We start from the raw sequence: 19,960 nt of genomic DNA, 5'->3' as shown, positions 1-19,960 counted from the left end.
GCAGCACCACATCGAAATAGGCGCTGCGAGGGAATGTCTACATGCCAAAGTAGCACACATCGAAATAAGGGTGCCAGGACCAGCTGCAGACAGCGTCACAGGGCGGACTCAACAGCACGCCGCTCCCTTAAAGGGCCCCCCCCAGACACACTTGCACTAAACAGCACAAGATACACAGAGCCGACAACTAGTTGCAGACCCTGTGCATGCAGCATGGATCCCCAGCAGCAGCCAGAAGCCCTGGGCTAAGGGCTGCTGCACACAGTGACCATAGAGCCCCGCAGGGGCTGGAGAGAGAGTGTCTCTCAACCCCTCAGCTGATGGCCGCCATGGAGGACCCCGCTATTTCGATGTTGCGGGACGCGGATCGTCTACACGTTCCCTACTTTGACGTTGAACGTCGAAGTAGGGCGCTATTCCCATCCCCTCATGGGGTTAGCGACTTCGACGTCTCACCACCTAACGTCGAAGTTAACTTCGAAATAGCGCCCAACACGTGTAGCCGTGACGGGCGCTATTTCGAAGTTGGCGCCGCTACTTCGAAGTAGGCGCCGCTACTTCGAAGTAGTGTGCATGTGTAGACGCAGCTTCTATGTCTTTTAGCATAAATATGATTTGAGAAGTTAATTTACAAGCTGTCTTGCTCTGAATATTGCTGGCAAAAAAAATAAATAAAAATTAGCTGAGCAAATCCTTACTGCTTGTTTTTATTAACTAGTATATAACCTATCACTCACATACACAATACAGAAAACTGCAGCAAGCGAAATCTAGAGTTGCCATTTGCCACTGCGTGTCATTCTTATTTTACATTTTATAACACACCATGGAACATCACAGCCACAGACCATAATGGTGATGTCATATGTCTATTCCCTATTTTACTTTAGCATAACTCAGCTTTTCCAAGGGAACCCTAATCAGTACCTGTTTTCTCAAAAAACAGAAATGCCAGCCAGCAAGTTCAATGGGGCTTACTCCAAAATTAAGTGCTCTGTAAGCACAGTCAGTCTTACCAAAAAAAGCTAGCTTGATTTAAATCAATGACTTTTTTTGGTGATTTAAATTGACTTGATTTAAATCAGTCCACCCTGTGTGGGTTTCGTAAGGAATCTTTCCCCAGGCCAGATTAACAATGACCTTGTATGTTTTTCTCCTTCCTCTTCAGCATGCAAATGAGAGTCTCTTCACAGGATTATCTGGGAACATCTCATTTAATCATTTCCCTGACAGCTTATAATAGTCCAGTCTTTACTTTGGTCTAATTTCCATTGTTGAAGTTAGTGTAAGAGTTCTGCTGGATGCCGTTGACGGCCTGTAATATTCAAGAGATCGGACTAGATTATCTTAATGGCTTTTCTGGCCTTAAACTCCTCTGACACTAACCTTTGAGTCTATTTAAGAATGTAACAGCCATACTGGGTCAGACTAAAGGTCCATCTAGCCCAGTATCCTGTCTTCAAACAGCGACTGATGCCAGGTGCTCCAGAGCGTGTGAACAGATCAGGTAGTGATTGAGTGATCCCTCTCCTGTCATACATTTCCAGCCTCTGAGAAACACGATTCCTACCCATCCTGGCCAAAGCCACTGATGAACCTAACCTCCCTGAATTTATCTTTTTTTTGAACCCTGTTAAAGTTCTGGTCTTCACAGCATCCTCTGGATGGGTTGCCACAGGCCTACTATGCACTGTGTGAAGAGAAACTGCCTTTTGTTAGTTTTAAACCTGCTACCCATAATTTCATTTGATGACCCCTGGATCTTATGTTATGGGAACTAATAAATAACTTTTCCTTATTCACTTTTTCCATACTTGTCTTGATTTTGTAGACCTCGCTCATATCCCCCCTTAGTCTCCTCTTTTCTAAGATGAAAAGTCAGTCTTTTTAATAATTCTTCATATGGCACCTGTTCCAAACTCCTAATAATTTTTGTTGTTCTTTTCTGAATCTTTTCCAATACCAATATATCTTTTTTGAGATAGGTGACCAAATATTTGTGCACTATTCCAGATGTGGGAGTACCATGGATTTCTACAGAGGCAACAAGATATTCTTAGTCTTATTCTCTACCCCTTTTTTAATTATTCCTAACGACGTTTACTTTTTTGACTGCTGCTGCACATTGAGTGCATGTTTTCAGGGAACTATCCACAATGACTCCAAGATCTCTCTCCCAAGAAGTTATAGCTAAATTACTCTCCATCATTTTGTATGTATAGTTGGGGTTATTTTTTTCAAATGTGGATTACTTTACATTATCAACATTAAATTTAATTTGCCATTTTGTAGCCCAATCTCTTTGTTTTGTGAAAAACACTATTTCTCTTGATGCATTACTGCTGCTGTTTCCACTAGTCTCCATTATTAGATAGGGAAAAACAGCTCAAAATGTAACATTTATATACTCTTGCTGACACCAGTAATGGCATGTCAACAAATGTACAAGAAATATATTTGGAAGAGCAAGAGAAGAGAGGGCTGGATTTGGGGGGAATTTTTCTTGTCAAGGAAGGAGTAATTCTCTTTTCCTTAGGGTAATGTAAATTTGTTTTTGCCTGCTTTTTAGTGTATTGTTTGCTGTTTGCTGTTTCTATTTGCGTGGTCTGTTTGGGGGCTGTCTGTTGTGCTTGAGCTGGAAGCCTCACATCTAAGCGTGCATTGGAGATTTTTTGTCTTTGATCGCTGCTGATGGACAGCTAATGGACAACCCTTCACGAGTGGGGCAGGACTAACCCGGGGAAGGAAAAGCTTAGTGTAAGACAGCAAGATGAGGAATTTGGTTGGGATTTGGTTGGGATTTTTGCATAAGAGAGTTGGGAGGATTTTTGTCCTTTCAATTTCAATTTTTGGGAATAGGAACTAGGAAATGAAGAAAGTGATGGTTACTGAGGTACCACTGGACGTGACCTGAGGAAGAGAGGAAAAAAGATGATGACTGGATGCAGGATCTGCAGGCTGTATGTTATTCTGACAGCCTCTACTGAGAACTAGAGATGCACGTTGGTATAATACTGGTGTTCAGATGGGGATTTAAAGACCTGATGGAGGAAAAGGAGAGAGGAGACTGCACATAAAGGCCAGGATTTGTTGACATTTCCAAAAAAGTGGACTACAGAGCAGACCACTGAATGAAGAGCATGGTCCTTGAGGACAAGGCAGAAGAGACAGGCTAATTGAGGAGAAAAAGAGTGGAGGGCTGCACTGGAGAATGATGAGGAGAAGCAAACTGAAGATGGAAGGAAGGAAAGCAAGAAAACCAGTCCGAGCAGAAGAGATGATGGTGATAGCTAGGGACGGTGCCTTAGTAAAGATAAGGGTGATGCAAAGCAGAGAGCAAGCGAACACAGAAGTCAGAATGATCTTCAGACAGAAAGAAGAACATCTGGGAGGAAACCTGATATTCACAACAAAACTAGTAAGAGGCATGTCTGTGTGCCTGCAATTTCTTTACCAGCATGGATTTATGGGTCCGTCACCAGGGCAGATCCAGAGCACAGAAAGGAGTGCTGTCTGCCAGAAGCAAGGACATGAGATGTGGACTTGAAGGTGAAAGGAATCTGGATGTGTGTGAGGAGAAATCTATGGCTATGCTCTTAGTTAGGACAGATGACACTGTCACATTGCTGCAGGAAAATATCAAGGGTGATCAAGTCTGGGGAAAGATGCCCGAAGTAGCAAAGGCTCAGAAGATTTTCTTTGGTGGATTCTTTAAGTCCTTAGGGAAGAGGAAAGTGTGATAATATAACAAAGGCGAACTCACAACATCAGTTCTAGTTGAAGGTTCTTGGGCATTCAGAGGATGAGAGGATTCTTTTCTATTAATAGACAAATCCTGAGTACCAGGCATGCTAACCTGCTTAGATCAAGGCTGGCAGGGTTGACAAGAAGAGCTTTAAACTAGGAAATGAGGGGGCAGAAGTTTGGGAGAGACTCCTGTAGTATCGATGCTTGGGATAGGTTGCAGACCCAGAGGGCCAGCTGGGCCATGAGCCAACCAACTTTAAGCAGCCACATGGAAAGTAGGGTTGCCTCCCCGTTGTTTCGTAGCTTGCTTGCCAAATGTTCCTACCCTTTTGCTAGTTGCAGGGCAAGAAATTTAATTTAATGTTTTTTTCTGTGTAGACATGCAGCAGTTTTGTAGCTAGCAACTGCATATGTCATGGCCGAGTGAGTGCATTTGATATAGTAAGGGGCTTAGTGCAAACATTATAAAGTGGGTAAAGGACTGTCTGAAGCAGAGATGACAAAGGATTGCCCTGAAAGGAGAACTGTCTGTCTGGAGAAAGGTTACTAGTAGAGCTGCTCAAGCATCAGTCTTGGGATCAATCTTATTTAATATTTTCATTAATATCTGCAGCACAAAAAAGGAGTGTACTCGCAAAATTTGCTGATGACACAAAGTCTGGAGATGTTAATAAAGAAGAGGATTGAAATACTATCTGGGAAGAATTGAATGATCTTGAGAAATGAAATTATGGAAATGGAAAGAAATTTAATAGTATAAAGCGTGAAGTCATGATCTCAGGTGCTAATAAAAAGAATTTCTGAATTTATTTAGAAATAATTGAGGAGAAGAAAGACGTGGGTGTATTAACTCCTCACAAGATGGCTGAAGTACCTGTGTGCTGTGGCCATAGCAGAAGAAATTAAGTGTTATGATATATCAGGCAGGGTATTTCTAGTAGAGAGAAGGAGAAGAATTAATGCCATGGTACAAGGCATTGGCAATACCTCATCTGGAATCCTTTGGTTTGGAATCCATTTTAAAAAAAGAGTAATTCAAACTAGAATAGGTGTAGAAACTGGCTACTGGGGTGATCTGAGGAATAAGAAGCCATAACAGAGAATATTGAGGGCTTGTCTACATTTAACCAGTTAACTACAGAGCTCCAACCCCCAGAGGTCGATTTAGCAAGTCTAGTAGGGATGTACTAAATTGATCACTCATCCCTCTCTCATTGACCCTGGTACTCCATGGGGTCATGAGGAGTAAGAGAAGTTGATGGAAGAGTTTCTCCCATTGACCTCCCATTGCAAGGGTGCCATAGAAATTTGGCTTAAATTATGTTGACTCCAGCTGTGCTATTCATGTAGCTGAGCTGTGTATCTAAAGTTGCCTGTCTCCCTAAATGTAGGCCTGCCCTGAAAGAGCTTAGCTTGCTTAGCTTCACGCAACAAAGGCTGAAAAGAAATATCAATGTTTGCTATAAATGCAGTAATGGGACAAATGCAAGGGAGGAGGAAGAGCTATTTTAAAGTGTGGCGCAAGAACAAATGGGTATCACCTGGCCATGAATAAATTTAGGCTCAAAATTAGAAGAAGTTTTCTAACCACCAGAAAAGTGGTATTGTGGAATAGCATTCCAAAAGGGGTGGCATGAGCAAGAAATCTTATTGCTTTTAAATGGAGCTTGATATGTTTATGAATGGGGTTGTATGACAGGATTGCCAGAACTAGCTGTAGAGTAGCCCTGATGCCCCCTGAGATCCCTCTGAGTCCTGTGTTCAAAATATAATGAAAAGAGCCAACACTGAATTATACTGAGGATTGCCAAAGTAAAGCGATAGCAAATTGTGAGCAGTTATCATTCCTATGACACCACAAACTATGGAATATGCCAAAAAGTCAAAATATAAACAACATACTAACTTTCATTGAGAATCTCCACTCTAACATTGTTTTGAATCTCTCCATATGTGTCACTGTGGAATCTCTACTCCTCTGTTGCAAAGTCCTTAATTCAGGGCTGCCAAAAGGGTAGGGGGTTGGGGCAAAGGGTGCAGTTGTCCTGGGACCCAGTGATTTAAAAGGGCCTGGAACACAGTGTCATTTATATTGCCGCTAGAGCCCTGTGTGGTGCGATCCGTGAAGTGCTGAGGGCTAGCTGGGGGAGACACAGTGCTGAGGGCTGTCTGGCACTAGTACTACCCCTTCCATCTGTGACCCTGCCCCTCCCAGGAGAGTCTGGAGCCAGGCCCTCACCACGTTACGCAGGGCCTGGTGAAGTCTGTCGCCAACCCTACCCTAATGCCTGTGAAGCCGAAAACATCTGAGGTCTGGACTGAGGTCTTTAACTATTTATTAATCTGAGCTGAGACATGATGAATGTTGCATATTAATCTTTGCATAAGGGTATCTGTTCAGAAAGGGTTTGGAGGGGAAATGGCATTCTGTGGGTTTATATTAGACATCTGTTTATACAGTACAGCCCTGATTATCTGACCCTCGCTTATCCAACCTTCCATTTTATCTGACACCGGTATGCTGCTGGGCTGGGGCAGCTCTCCCCATGCCAGCTGGCCCCAGCGGCTGGCAGCCGGCTCCAGGCAGCCAGTCCCATGGCAGTTGGCAGCTAGCCCTGGGGAGCTGGCCCTATGGCAGCTAGCAGCCCACCCTGTGGCAGCTGGCAACTCACCCATAGCAGACAGCAGCCTTCCCTGCAGAAGCTGGCCTTGGGAAGCTGCCCACCTCCACATTATCCAATTTCTATGGTTATCTGGACATCTGTCGGTTCGATATATGTCAGATAATAGGGGTTCTACTGTAATAAAGGTTGTGCGCTGTACTGGAGATAGAACAAGCCTCCCAGCCTGGGCAGTGACTTGGAGGCAGAGTCACATGCTTCCAGAAGGAGTGGGCTTTGCTTGAGTTCCTGGCATCAGTCCTGGAGCACTGCAACTTTACCTGTTTCTCAGGCCTTATGGTCAGCCCATTGGCAGGGGCCCATGCAATGGCCCTTCTGATCCCCATGGGCTTATCACCAGATTCAGGGCTCAGCTTCCAAGGCAGCTTTGGTCATGTTAGTGACCTAGAGGACCTAATCAGCCATGTCGGTATCTAGAGCCCATGCTATTTCCTGTCCATCTCTGGCAGGCACAACAATGTCCACCCAGGACCCAGCACCAGTGTCAGCAGCTGAAAGCTAGAGAGTTGGAGTGGCCAGAGAACCTCATATGCCTCACCAGATGAGATGGTGGCCAGCACAGGTACCTGCTTCCCTGCAATGGATACCAGGGCCCTTCAGGATATCCTTTGCAGTTTTGCCCAGAAACTGAGCATTCAGGCAGACGAGGATACAGTACAGTCTGACCCCATAGTCAATATCCTTACTCCACAGAGCCCTTCCAGAGTGCCACTACTCTTGTAAAAGCAAGTGCCAGTGCTACCAGTGTGGTCTGACAAATTCCAGTTTCCATTCCACCAATGGCCAAAGGAAATTAATTTCACCACTTGGTTCCACCAAAGGAGCAAGAACACTTGTTTACACAGCTCCAGGTGTGAACTTGGTAGTGGATGTTACCAGTCACAAAGAACAACAGGGGGGAAGGGGGTCCCTCTCTTAATGCCGAGGAGCCTAAGAAATGTGACCTCTTTGGACATAACGTCTGCATTGCCAGTCAGCAGGCACTTGACCAACCAACCCCAATCCAGGTGTTCAGGAAAAATGAAATCATGCGCAAGCTAGGGCTACACTTAGAATCAAGCACAAAGAATTCCCACCTTGAGGAAAATGGACATAAATGGGGGAACCAAACAGTGGGGGGAATGGCTGGTGCTGGAACACTGCCTCTTACTACTCAAGATGCCTTCTGGAAACATCTAAGACTGCATGGGAGAAGGATTGGGCCAATGATTGGATTCTGCCTAACTTGAGAGAGGGATGATTAGAATAACTGTTAGGGTAAGAATGTGCATATAACTTTTGTTCTAGCGTACTAGGATTAGTTGGTGTTTTGTTTATTTTGTGGCAGTAACTTACTTTCATGTCTGTTTTCACTTGCAATCACTTAAATCCTACTTTCTATACATAATAAAAGCACTTTTGTTTATTATCAAGCTCAGTGTAAATAATTGCTCCCTTGGGTGGAGAGCAACCACTGTTTATCTATCTCATTGATAAAGGGAACAAATTTATAAGATTTCTCAAAATACAATTTTTATACAGAGTAAGATGGATTTATATGGGGTTTGAATCTCTTTTGGGAGTTGTGTTTTGAGTGCTGTCAATGGCCTTATAGCTGAATCTTCCTGGAGCTGACCTGGTTCTGTGAGTCTGTATGTTCTGCTATGGGGCTTTTACCCTGCCCTTTGCTGGGGAGAAACCAGAGCTTCTGGCCCAGCAGGAGAGAATGGTGGAGCATCCCAGAGGGTAAGAAAGTGAGTTCAGTAGTGTGACCAGCACACTAAGTGACAACCATAAGTAGATCCACATGAGCCAGCCTGTCACAGAGAGTGTCCAGATCTACCTCTGAGAGAAGGTATACCATCCAATCCTTTGAACAGCATTGATAATATCATGGAGGAGATCCAAGGTTTTATCCATGGAACCTAAAAAGGAGTGCAGTGTGTCAAAATTATTTACCTGTAGGTGAAATACATCCAATTTTAATTGGAACGATTTTGAAAGTATAGCTGTGGAGTCCACCTGGGTTACAGTCATTAGTTCTGGCTGTTGCCATCCTGCTGGAGGGATATAGATTTTTTTGTGGAAACTATTCTCCTATTAGTTTCAAAATCGTATTGCTTTGGGATATAACATTTTTCTCAACCTAATAATTTTTACAGTATTTTCATTCACTCAGCGTCCTTAAAAGATGTTTCTGAAGCCAATTTTTTTTTAAAGTTCTGGCCTTTATCACCTTTCCCTTCCAGCTAGATGGTGTATGTGAATGAGGCTTTTTGCCTCCCTGAGTGAGTTCACATGTGTTATGTGAGTTCACACTTACAACTGCATTCTAGACAGTAATTTGCCCCACTGTGGTTTAGCAGCAAGAGCAGGTGGATGTCATTATCTCTACCTCAAGGGTAAAAAAAGGAAAGAAAATCTAGGGGGAAAGACAAAAATAGAGAGTCCTTGGAACAGCCAGCTCAGGGGGAAACTCAGACATAAGTTTATGTTGCCCCTGGAGAATAAAGAAGAGATGCTGAGTTCTGAACAGTAATCAAATGTATTGTATTTTAAAAAGGATGCAAACTCACTGCAAGCCAAAATGGGGTTTTGTGAAATCTGTCATGTTACCAGCATGGTGCATGCTTGGGCTTCATAACAAATAACCCTCAAGTAAGGATGGGTATTTTGGGACTTAAAGTACGAAGGAAAAGTAAATTTCCATTTGCTAATATGTTCTTAAGTTGGCTAGTAGGGGAACTCATCTTATGTTTTTAAAAGCAATGAAATGTTCTTCGTTCTGTTTACAGGACCTCTCAAAGACTGAAAGAGCAAGGACTGGATGCTCAGAAAGTGAGAATAGCAAAAGCCCTCTGTCATATTCCTTATAACTCCAATTTTCAGCGATACCGAATAAATCCAAGCTGTCCAACTCTCATAGAATGACCATAGCTTTATCAAGATTAGTCTACCCCTATTGATCATACAGCAAGATTTCAAATGTTTGAGTGGTGAGCTCTAAGAGCAAGGTTCTGAGAAACTTCATGTACAACAAACCTCATTTCACTGGTGTGGAAGGAGGCAGGTGTGCATTAGCATAAATGGAAATTTAGCACTTATGTTAGTGTCACTGTATTAAATACTGGTGTTTATAGTTTTCTGAAATAAGAAGGGTTATTGCTTAAAATTATTACCTTTCTGTCTGGGATATGTTTCCTCACCTACTGAGGTGCGACTGAGCCCGTTTTTTGTTTGTGGTGTACAGACAGGACAGTAGCTTTGAAATCTGTAGGTTTTGTTTCCTTCAGGGTCCCCAGAGGAAGGAACAAATCTCCTACTCACCCTTTTGCTTCCCTTTCTGGACCCCAGCAGATTTTCCCTCCCCCACAAGTTCATTTTGGGGAGCTGAGAGGATGTAACAATTGCCTGGCCTCCTTTTTGGACCCATGGATGGGTTCTAGGAATAGATGCATCCTCTGAGTGACTCCTCTGTTTGTTTGTTTGTTTTCTGGGAAGCACACAGTGAATGTCCTCCTTTCCCCATGTAGGGCCTTAGGAAAGCACAATGGCTAACAGCTTTGAAGCAGATGTGATTTTTTTTTATTTGCTATGTATCTCTTTAAAAAAAGGAGCTCCGTATCCACTGATTTAGACCCAAACTGGATCCATTTGCATTTATGCCAGTTTACAGGTACGCAGAATAATACACCTGCCCTTGTGTTACATGAACATGTAATTGTTCTACATGCCAAATGACACATTGAAGAGTTTATTTTTGTGCTGATTGAAGAGCATATCTCTCAGCAGTTCTTGAGCATGCTTCAGGGCTTTGGCTGGCTGGTGAAGCATTTTATGCTGGTTTTCCTCGTGACTGCTTTTAAAGTGGTGGTATGTGCCGTAAGGAGTTGCCGTGTTCCTTGCTGAGTTAAGGACTATATGTTGTTTTTAGTGCTACAGGGAAATCTTGGAAAAACATGACACTGCAGTTGTTTCAGTGGATCATTTTTCAGTTTCATTGGGAAGCACTGCTTGTCTGCCGTCATAGGTATGGAATTGGGGCATATAGATCAAGATATCTCAATGTCTGCATTTTTAGGAGAAATGTATCATGTGTCCTTTCAGTTTTACCTTCAAAGAATCCTCTGATGAGACGACATATTGTGTTGACAAAGGAAATAGTGTTGATGTAATATTTTAGACTTCTGTCAGATACTTCACTTGGTACTGCATGACATTTTAATGAAAAAACTAGAATTATATAATATGAACACGGCACACAGTTAATGGATTGAAAGATAGCTGATTGGTTCATGGGCCTGCTCTCTCTAACGTTCCTGTTAACCATCTGGAAGAAAATATATATACAATCATCACTGATAAAGTAAATTTTCAGATCACACAAATTGGAGGAATAGTAAATAATGCAGGGGAGGGGTCACTGATACAGATCAATCTAGATTGCCTGACAAATTGAGCACAAGCAAATTAATATGAATTTTAAAATGGCTAACCATATACCTCTAAGAACAAAGGAGGTAAGCCGTGTTTATAGGATGGGGGAGTCTGTCTTGGGAAGCATTGACTAAAAAAGTTTGTGGATCATGGTGGATAAGCAGCTGAACATAGGGTTGTCAACCCTCCCATGCTTTTTTTTGAGAGTCTTCCAGAATCAGGCTCTATCTTCTGGAGGCTGCTGAAGCTAATCTGGAGATTTTAAACTGCTAAATCTGGCTTCCTTCTGGCTGGCCCAGTGCAGCTCCTGGAAGCAGCCAGCATATCCCTGTGGCCCTTAGGCAAGGAGCAAGGTGGGTGTGTGACTCCATGTGCTGCCCCTGCCTTAAGAACTGATTCCACAGCTCCCATTGGCAGGGAACCATAGGGGGACAGTGCCTGTGGGCAGGAGCAGTGCACAAAGCCACCTGTCCACATCATCCCTAGGTGCAACGAGGACATGCTGGCCACCTCTAGGAGCAGCCTGGAGCCAGAGCAGACAGGGACCCTTTCTTTGCATCATTGTGCCACCCCCTCCCCCAAGATAATCACCACCTGGCCAGAGCCTGTACCTTCTCCTGCACCCCAACCTCCTGTCTGAGCCTGAGGCTCTCCAAAAGCATGCATTCCCTCCTGCAGCCCAAGCCCCTCCCTGGAGCCAGCACCCCACATCCCTTCCACACGCCACCCCCCGCAACCCCACTCCAGCCTTGATCTCCCTCCTGTGCTGAAACTCTCCCTTGCAGAGTCTATATCCCCTCCTGCACCCCAATCCCCTATCCTAGGCTCATCTAAGAGCCTCTTTCACACTTCACACCCCTCAACCCCAGCCCAGAGCCTGTACCTTCTCTCCTTGCTATTCTGTTTCTTGCCTGCCCTGGGAGGCTGCTGCTTCCCTTTTTGCTTTTGTGCCAAGCTAAATCCCACTTTTTTTTTTTTAAACTGAAACGTCAGCTTTCTGCCATTGTAAAACTGTTTTGGTTCAGTGACCTTTTGTTTTAGATGGTGATTTTATCAGATCACTGGGCAGTGGAGCTAGAATGAAGTGCAAATGGAGCTGCTAGTTAGGTCAGCATCATGCATCTTCTTTTTCTCCAGATATAATGGTAAAAGCCCTGCATTCAATTACTGCTCTAGCTTACATTAAAATATTTTGTTGTTTGTGCTGCCTTTCCTCAGGAGCGTTTAGTTTAAGTGAGCGTTCCTGTTTGATTGCACGTTGGTTTTCCACTCTTAGTATAGTTTTGTGGTGTCCTTTGTATAGTGGAACTGTTCGGTTTCCTTCCGTCTTTCTTTCTGCCTCCCAAATCTATAAAAAGGGAATGGGGACAGCTTTGGGAACTGGAGGCCAGTGAGCTTACTTTCAGTACCCAGAAAGGAAATGGAGCAAGAGGCAGACTTTAGCAAACTTAGAGAGCTGGTAGGTAAGACCCCATGGGAATCAAGTCACAGTGCCCCCTCTGATTTGCACATCTACTTCATATTGGTGCACATAATAAAATTCATGTGGTGGGAGTGGGGTTGAGAGTTCAGAGTGTGGAAAGGGGGCTCAGGGCTGGGACAGAGGGTTCAAGCATGGGGTGGGGTCAGGGCTCTGGGGTGGGGCCTGATGAAGGGTTCAGTATGTTGGAGGGGGCTCAAGGCTGGGGCACAAAGTAGGGGTGTATGAGTGAGGGCTGCAGCTTGGGGCGTAGGTGCTGTTGTACAGCCAAGGGTTGGGGGCTACAAGTGCAGGCTCCCCAGAGGTTATGGTGAGAAGGGAGGACAGGGAGGGATAGCTCAGTAGTTTGAGCAATAGCCGTGTAAACCCCGGGTTGTGAGTTCAGTCCTTGAGGAGGCCATTCAAAGTCTGGGGCAAATAGAATTTTCCAGAGGTGGATTCACCAAGGGCAAGCTGTGCCTAACCAATCTGCTTAGCTTCTAGGATGAGGTAAGTGGCTCTGTGGACATGGGGAAGTTAATGGATATGATATACCGTGGCTTGAGCATTGGCCTTATAAACCCAGGGTTATGAGTTCAGTCCCTGAGGGGGTCATTTATGGATCTGGGGCAAATAGGCCCTGCTGTGATGGCTGGGGACTCGACCTGATGACCTCTGAAGGGTCCCTTCCAGTTCAATGAGCTAGGTATATCTCCATATAATTCCCCACAGCCAACACTTGTGCGGAGGAGAGAGGGGTGCCTCTCCCCCAGTGGTGACCTGCTGCGTGTGGCTGGGGGAGGGTCTCTCACCCTTGCCACAGCAGGTCTATGCTGGGGCCTACAGAGAGAGGTGCCAATCCCTGCCAGAGCTCTAGGTCCCTGTGTGGGAATTAACAGGATTCTGTATGGCTGTGCAGTTTAGAGGGAACTTAAATCCCAGAGGAAAAATAGTTTGAGATTAGACAGTTTTTTCCAAGGGACATTATTAAGAGCACCAGAGAAACCATCCCACTGTGTAGAAATGATAGGAAGTCTGGCAAGAGACCACTTGGCTTTACCAGGAGATCTAGAAGGATCTAAAAATCAAAAAGGAGTCTTACAACAAGTGCAAACATGGTCAAATTACAAAGGGTGACTATAGAGAAATAGCACAAGAACATGAGCACAAAACTAGAAAGGCCAAGGTACAATCTGATATCAAACCAGCTAGAGATATAAAAGGTAGCAAGAAAACATTCCACAGATGCAATAGAGACAAGAGGAAGATTAAGGACAGGATAGGGCTGTCTGTCAATGGAGGGAGTGAGGGGACCGTGCAGAGCTAGTCTGCATTCCTTTCACCCCTGAACGTGGAGGGGAGAGGAGTAATTCACACGAGCTCTGCACTTTCCCCTCACTCCCTGATCATTAGTGGATGGGAAAGAAGAGCAGCTGCATTATGGACTATGCAGCTGGAGCCCCCCACCCTTCCAAAATGGTGCCCTTGCCTCCTGCACTCACCCCTACACGCACCCCAGACTGCTGCCCCAAGCTCCCCACACTTTCATTCTCTTATTCAGATCCCCCCACCTCCAACCTTGATTCCTGCACCCCTCACCCACTTCACCCCCAGTCCTGAGCCCCCCATGCTGCAACCATTTATGCTGAGCCCCTCTTTATACCCCAGCCTTGACTCCTGCTCCCCCATACCCATCTGCTCCACGCTGAGCCCCTCCCACGTTCCCAGCCCTGACTCCTACACCCCACAACCCTGACTCTTGCATCCTTACCTTTTACTCTGAGAAGCCCACCCCCAGGATTCTGCCCTGACCCCTGCACCTGCCATACCCCAAGGCTCTCCTTCCTGAGCCCCACCCAACACTTCCAAATCCTGGCCGCCCCACGCTTAAATTTCTTAGAGACACTGTTGTATCGCACTCTACCCGACCCTGAGCCCTCCCTCCCCAGGAAACAGTGTAGTACTGTTCACTTTTTTACTACATCATTCTGGGGTGTATTAAGACATGAGACATAATTTTTCCACTCTACTCTGTGCTGATTAGGCCTCAACTGGAATACAGTCTAGTTTTGGGCACCACATTCCAGGAAAAATGTGGACAAATTTGAAAAAGTTCAGAGAAGAGCAAAACATATTAAATGTTCAGAAAACATGACGTGTGAGGGAAGATTTTACAAAAATCAGTCTAGAAAAAAGGAAGAGACTGAGAGGGGGACATAACAATAGTTTTCAACTACATACAAGGTAGTTAGAAGGAGGAGGGAGAAAAAAAATTCTCCTAAACTTTGGAAGATAGAGCTAGAAGCAACGCACTTAAATTGTAGCACAAGCAATTTAATTCAGTAACTTACTTCCAAGTGAAGAAATAAATTGAGCCAAACATACAATTTAGCTTATTGTGACTAATTGGCCGTATGAGTCAAAATTGAGCTGGTGTTATTTGAAAATTAGTGCTTACGTAACATTCCAGGGTATTTTTTTTCTATGTCTGTTTCTCATAGATACTTCATTATGACATTCAAAAGGTGGATTTGTATGAAATATGGGTTCAGAATTTGGATTCTGTCTCTTCGTTGGAGTGGTGATTCACTTTTTGGAAGGGATTTCAGCAAACATTCACAGTTTATCAATAAGCATCATGTAAACCTAGAATAATAGGCTGTTTTATCAGGCTCTTCATCAGATAACATACGCTACAGAACTATCCTGATTTTCTGGTAAATGTAGAAAAGAAGTTGGCTCATTTTTATGTGACTTGTGGTGTTATTTCATAGTCAGGCTGTTAGGGACACACAAAATAATCCAAATGATAATATAAAGAGACATTTTAGATTACTCCCCTCCCCATACTATGTTAATCTACAGCAAAAATAAGTTGGTTTGGAGTAGTTGTTCTCAAACTGATATATATAAAGGTCTTCCAAGCGGTACATTGACTCATCTGTAGGCCTAGTTTTACAATAGCCTACATAAAAAGCACGAGTGAAGGCAATACAAACTAAAATTTCATACAGAATGTCTAGTTTATACTGTTTAGTATATGGAAATGTAAGTATATTAAATTTCCAAATTATTTATTTTATAATTTAATGGTAAAATGACAAAGTAAGCAATTTGCCAGTAATAGTGTGCTGTGACACGTGTTTTTATATCTGATTTTTGTTAACCACTAGTTTCTATAGTGAGGTAAAACTTGGGGTATGCAAGACAAATCTGGTTCCTCAAAAGGGTACAGTAGTCTGAAAAGGTTGAGAACCAGAGGTCTTGACAAACTAAGACACTCTTAATCATCCCATTTGGAAATGCATCTGGTATCACTTGATGAATAGATGAATGCTGCATAGGTGGCAGAGAAATCAGTTAGTGGGCACAAGCACCAGATAAGGTTGCCAAACTTCTCGACCAGATGGACCAGACACAGTTGCTGTGAATAGCGTCCGGTCTGTCTGATTGGCAAAGTTGGTAATGTTAGCACCAGATCACAGATGAATTTTTTCTGTAGGTAGGCTGTGGCTGTTGCCTTCTGGAAAGCGTGACAGTTGGCTTCATTATTACAGGTCTCAGGGGGCAGAGTATTGGTGGGAAATTGAAAAAGAAAGACAAACTATGTGGTAAGTATAATTGAAAGAGAGAAGTAGTTCTTGCTATTGGTTCTAAACACCCAGGGTCTCATATGTTTACTGACATGTGGCAACTCTATAGAGATTTATTCTGTATTTGAAAGTATGAGGAATCCAGTTATTTCTAAAGACCAGTATGATGCTTAGGCATACACTTCTCATAGTTAGTGCTCCTTAAAATGTAGAGCTGTAGAGAGGGGTCTTTTTGCTGGTGAGTTTCCAGAATAATTGAAGATGATGCAGAACCTTATATTACTTCAAATGTGTATGGACAATGAATCTTTCAATCTCTCTCCTGACACTTCCTCAAAAGATGAGGATTAGTTGGTGGTGCTGGTTTTATATTCTTTTTGTTTTATTATTTTCCCTCATTTTTTATATTCTCTTTTAAAGGACTAAATCTTTAAAGGAAAATCTTTACTGTTTTCAGATAACGCCAGATGTGGCTTGTGGAAATGCCAGTTCTAATAATTCTGCTGGAGGACGGCTTATATCCTTTGAAGTTCCACAGAACACATCAATAAAGTAAGAATATTTTTATTCAGATATCCACTGATAATTATATAAATGCTAATAGTGTTTTTTCATTCCCCATGAAAGTTTATAGCAAAGGAGAGGTAAGATCACAGATCTGCACAGTCATTGATTAATGACTTATTGTACATAGGAGTGATTTGGAAGAGAACTGTCATTTCTTTTTTTTTTTTTTCTTAAACACCCCCCTCCTCCAATGAAGAAGGTCCTAAGTAGAAACCTGAGGGAATCTGAGAAGCTAACCAAGAGTAGTCTAGTGGACTCTATGGGCATATTAAAACCTCACTGATGGGGTGCCCATCCCAAAGAATCCCAGGGAGCACACACTGTTATATATTGCTAATTTGTGATATCTGCTATGATCAAGTATCTCAGTTTTGCAGCTGAACTGGGAAAAGCTTAGAGAACCACTGCAAACTTTTTCCCGGGGCAGCCGCCACACCACCCACCCCCAACTGGTGCATACAAACACTATTTACAAGCTGAAATACTCCAGTTTACCAACCACTTGAATTAATTTTGTTCATTGCATTGTACTTCCTCCATGAAAAGACATATATAGAACACGTAATCTAGGTATATACATTTATGTAAGAATAATCATTTTAGGTAAGAAGACTTTCACTGATTTTATTAATGGAATTTTACCTAAATTTTGACACTCCTTGCTCTCATATTCAGATTACCTGAAGTTGTTGTTAGTAAGGGGCCTGCCAGTTGGGATTTAAAAAAGAAAAAAAAAATGCAAAATTTGATTCTTAAATTGCCCAGGTGGAAGAGGGGATCTCTTTGTGTGGATTACATTCACACACCTCTGCAGTTCTTTGTTTCAACTGAAAACCAAAGCATAAACATTAGAGAGGCTGCTAAGGTATCAAACATCCTTCAAGAGAGGTTGATCTCATGAAATTAGCAGCCCAATTTAGGCAAGAGAGATGCAGACTAACTTCTGAACATTTGGATAATAACCTGTATTGAGTGGTTGAGCCTTTTGGAGGTTCGTTCAGACATAGTTGGGATTCTTCCAGCTATGAATCAGTGCAAATGTCTGGAAAAGATTCATATTATACATATACACAAGGGAGTGGGAAAAGTACACTAAAATGAAGGACAGATTGGTAGAAACAGGTTATAGGCATGGTATTCCCTTTAAAAAATTAAATCCTATGGAACTTCATGCATATGTTCTAGTTGCTTTCAAGTGACTTTACCTTACTCAACCCTGGCTCATTCATTAGGTGAGTGGTTCTCAACCAGATGTCTGCAGCCCCTTAGGGGGCTGTTAGCAAATATTAGGGGTCTGGCTTGTAGGGCCAGATTCCCTAGGGCTATGTTAGAAAGCTGAAGCCCTGACAGCCAGAGCTGAAACCTGGCGTCTGAGCCCTGCCACCTCGGGCTGAAGCTGAAGTCTGAGTAGTGTTTTATTGTAGCACAGGCAGCAATGGAGTTTTTATAGCATGATGAGATGGGGGTTCGGAAGGAAAAAGATTGATCACCAAAGCCCTTAGTGACCTTGACAACCTTGCATAATTCATTAGATTAATGGGAATGAAAAGCTCTGAACATTTTATTCAGTGTAGTAAACAAAACCAGAATTTCTGGCAATATTAAACCTACTTACCTTGAATACATACTAATACCATGACTAAAAGGGATGGACGCAGGAGCATTGGCATGGGGAACCTATGGGGTGAAGTATTACTGAAAGCGCATTAACACATGGGGGAGAGATTATGTTATGATAGTTATTTTTTTAATGTATTCTGAGTGGATGCTGCTTTTCTGCTATGTCTTATTATACAAGTGTTTATTGGACATGAAAATGGTTCTTTTGAACGATTAGAAATCAAGAATGTGCATAATATTTGCTTTCAAATATATTATTGTTCAAACCCTACTATTGAAGGATTTTGTACTGTGAAGGCGCATGCATTGAGCCTTACTGCAGTGAAAATTGCTTGGTAATAAAAATAATTGAGCGTACAGTTGCTGCAGTTTAGTCATTCTCGTTTGTTGATTAATTTTGGTCCAACATCATGTCTTGTTTTATAAGACAGATTTTCTTCAATCTGACATGTAATTATCTTTATCCTTCATGGCTGTAGAATAAGGCAAGATGCCACAGCGTCCCTTATCCTATTGTGGAAGGTTACAACAGCTGGATTTAAACAGTGCTCGCTTATAGACGGTAGAAGCGTTACTCTCCTCCAGGCACTGGGTGGACTTGTTCTTTCGGAGGAAATTCTTGCATTAGGACATAACTACTTTATTGGTGAGTTGTGCTAATGTTCTGGTCTCCTGATATCTGGCCTTACACAAGAATCAGTAAGTCACACAAGATTTAAAGAAATGTAGAGGTAGCTCTGTTAAATTACATGGGGCTTTCAGAACTAGATGTGACAGTTAGAATATATTTTAGAATTTTGTTCAGAGGAAATGAGTGCTACCTGAAGCTTCAAAGAAGCACAGGTGGAACTCGTACTTGAAATCTAGTTAATGTTATTTGACCCATCTACTTCAGACAGAAGTTTTTTTAGCACATTTTAGTTTAACTATGTTAAGTATGTTGCTTTCTGTTAAATACTATAGTCAGTACCTCCAAGTGCTAATACTCAAGATAGTTCTTTGATCGTTGGTTATGGTACACGTTGGGGAAAGAATCTGCCTGACATTAGTTAAAAGAATAAAATATATAGAATGCAAAGGAAACTTCAAAATATGTTCAAAGGTAATGGGTAATTCTGCTCCTCTCAGTACTATACTTACTACCCACCAGCAAGATTTACTTGTCAAAGATTTAGGTCGGAGTAAATGTGACAGAGGCATAGAATTGTTTAGCATTTCTCTTCCTTTACTGAGTACAGTTTATTGAAAAGTGACACATTAAATATCATGGCTGGAAGTATGAAATGAATATTTTTATACATTTAAAATATATGGAAAATAACTTTGGCTTAAAAACATCTTTTAAGAATGGAGATAATAGATGTGATTATTTTGAGGTCCCTGGACAGATGGTGTGTTGAAATGAGGACATGGAATTGAAATTGTGGTAGTAACAGTATTTATTTAGTAGAGTCTTGAAATGCTTTTCATTTCATAACACATAAAAAGCTGCCATAAATTATTGTTCAGTAATTTGTCAGACTTTTAGCAAATAAATATAAAACATCAAAAACACTTTTGCAGAAATATTTGACTGTGTTCTGAACTGATATTTCTGCCAGAGAGAAGACTAAATACATTTCTACAGTGACGGGACAGTGTATCAAAGAGCCTGTTGAGGGCTTTAGTGCAGCTACTTTATCATCAGCAGGTTTCACTTAATGGCATTTATTTCCTCCAAATAGTTTTCCAATTTTTTTGTTTTTTCTCTTTAGCTGAGATGAACACTTTTTCTGAAATCTGTTATTATTATTATTATTATTATTATTATTATTATTATTTAATTTTGTGAAGTCAAAAGTTTCTCTCTGAGACTGTTGCTTATATGGCATAGCACT

At 42.4% G+C, this 19,960-nt stretch overlaps 1 protein-coding gene across 1 annotated transcript in view; it reads left to right on the top strand.

Annotated features, from left to right (window-relative positions):
• Positions 1-19,960, top strand: part of DNER (delta/notch like EGF repeat containing) — a 270,062-nt gene that overhangs the window by 108,872 nt on the left and 141,230 nt on the right. Inside the window, exons 3-4 of the mRNA XM_075003987.1 lie at positions 16,354-16,448; positions 18,563-18,729. Coding sequence (XP_074860088.1) covers positions 16,354-16,448; positions 18,563-18,729 — 262 coding nt within the window. The remainder of the gene's footprint in view (positions 1-16,353; positions 16,449-18,562; positions 18,730-19,960) is intronic.

The sequence above is a fragment of the Carettochelys insculpta genome, chromosome 10 (genome assembly GCF_033958435.1).
Source record: "Carettochelys insculpta isolate YL-2023 chromosome 10, ASM3395843v1, whole genome shotgun sequence".
NCBI lineage: Eukaryota > Metazoa > Chordata > Testudines > Carettochelyidae > Carettochelys > Carettochelys insculpta.
This window is presented reverse-complemented; position numbering and strand designations above follow the sequence as displayed.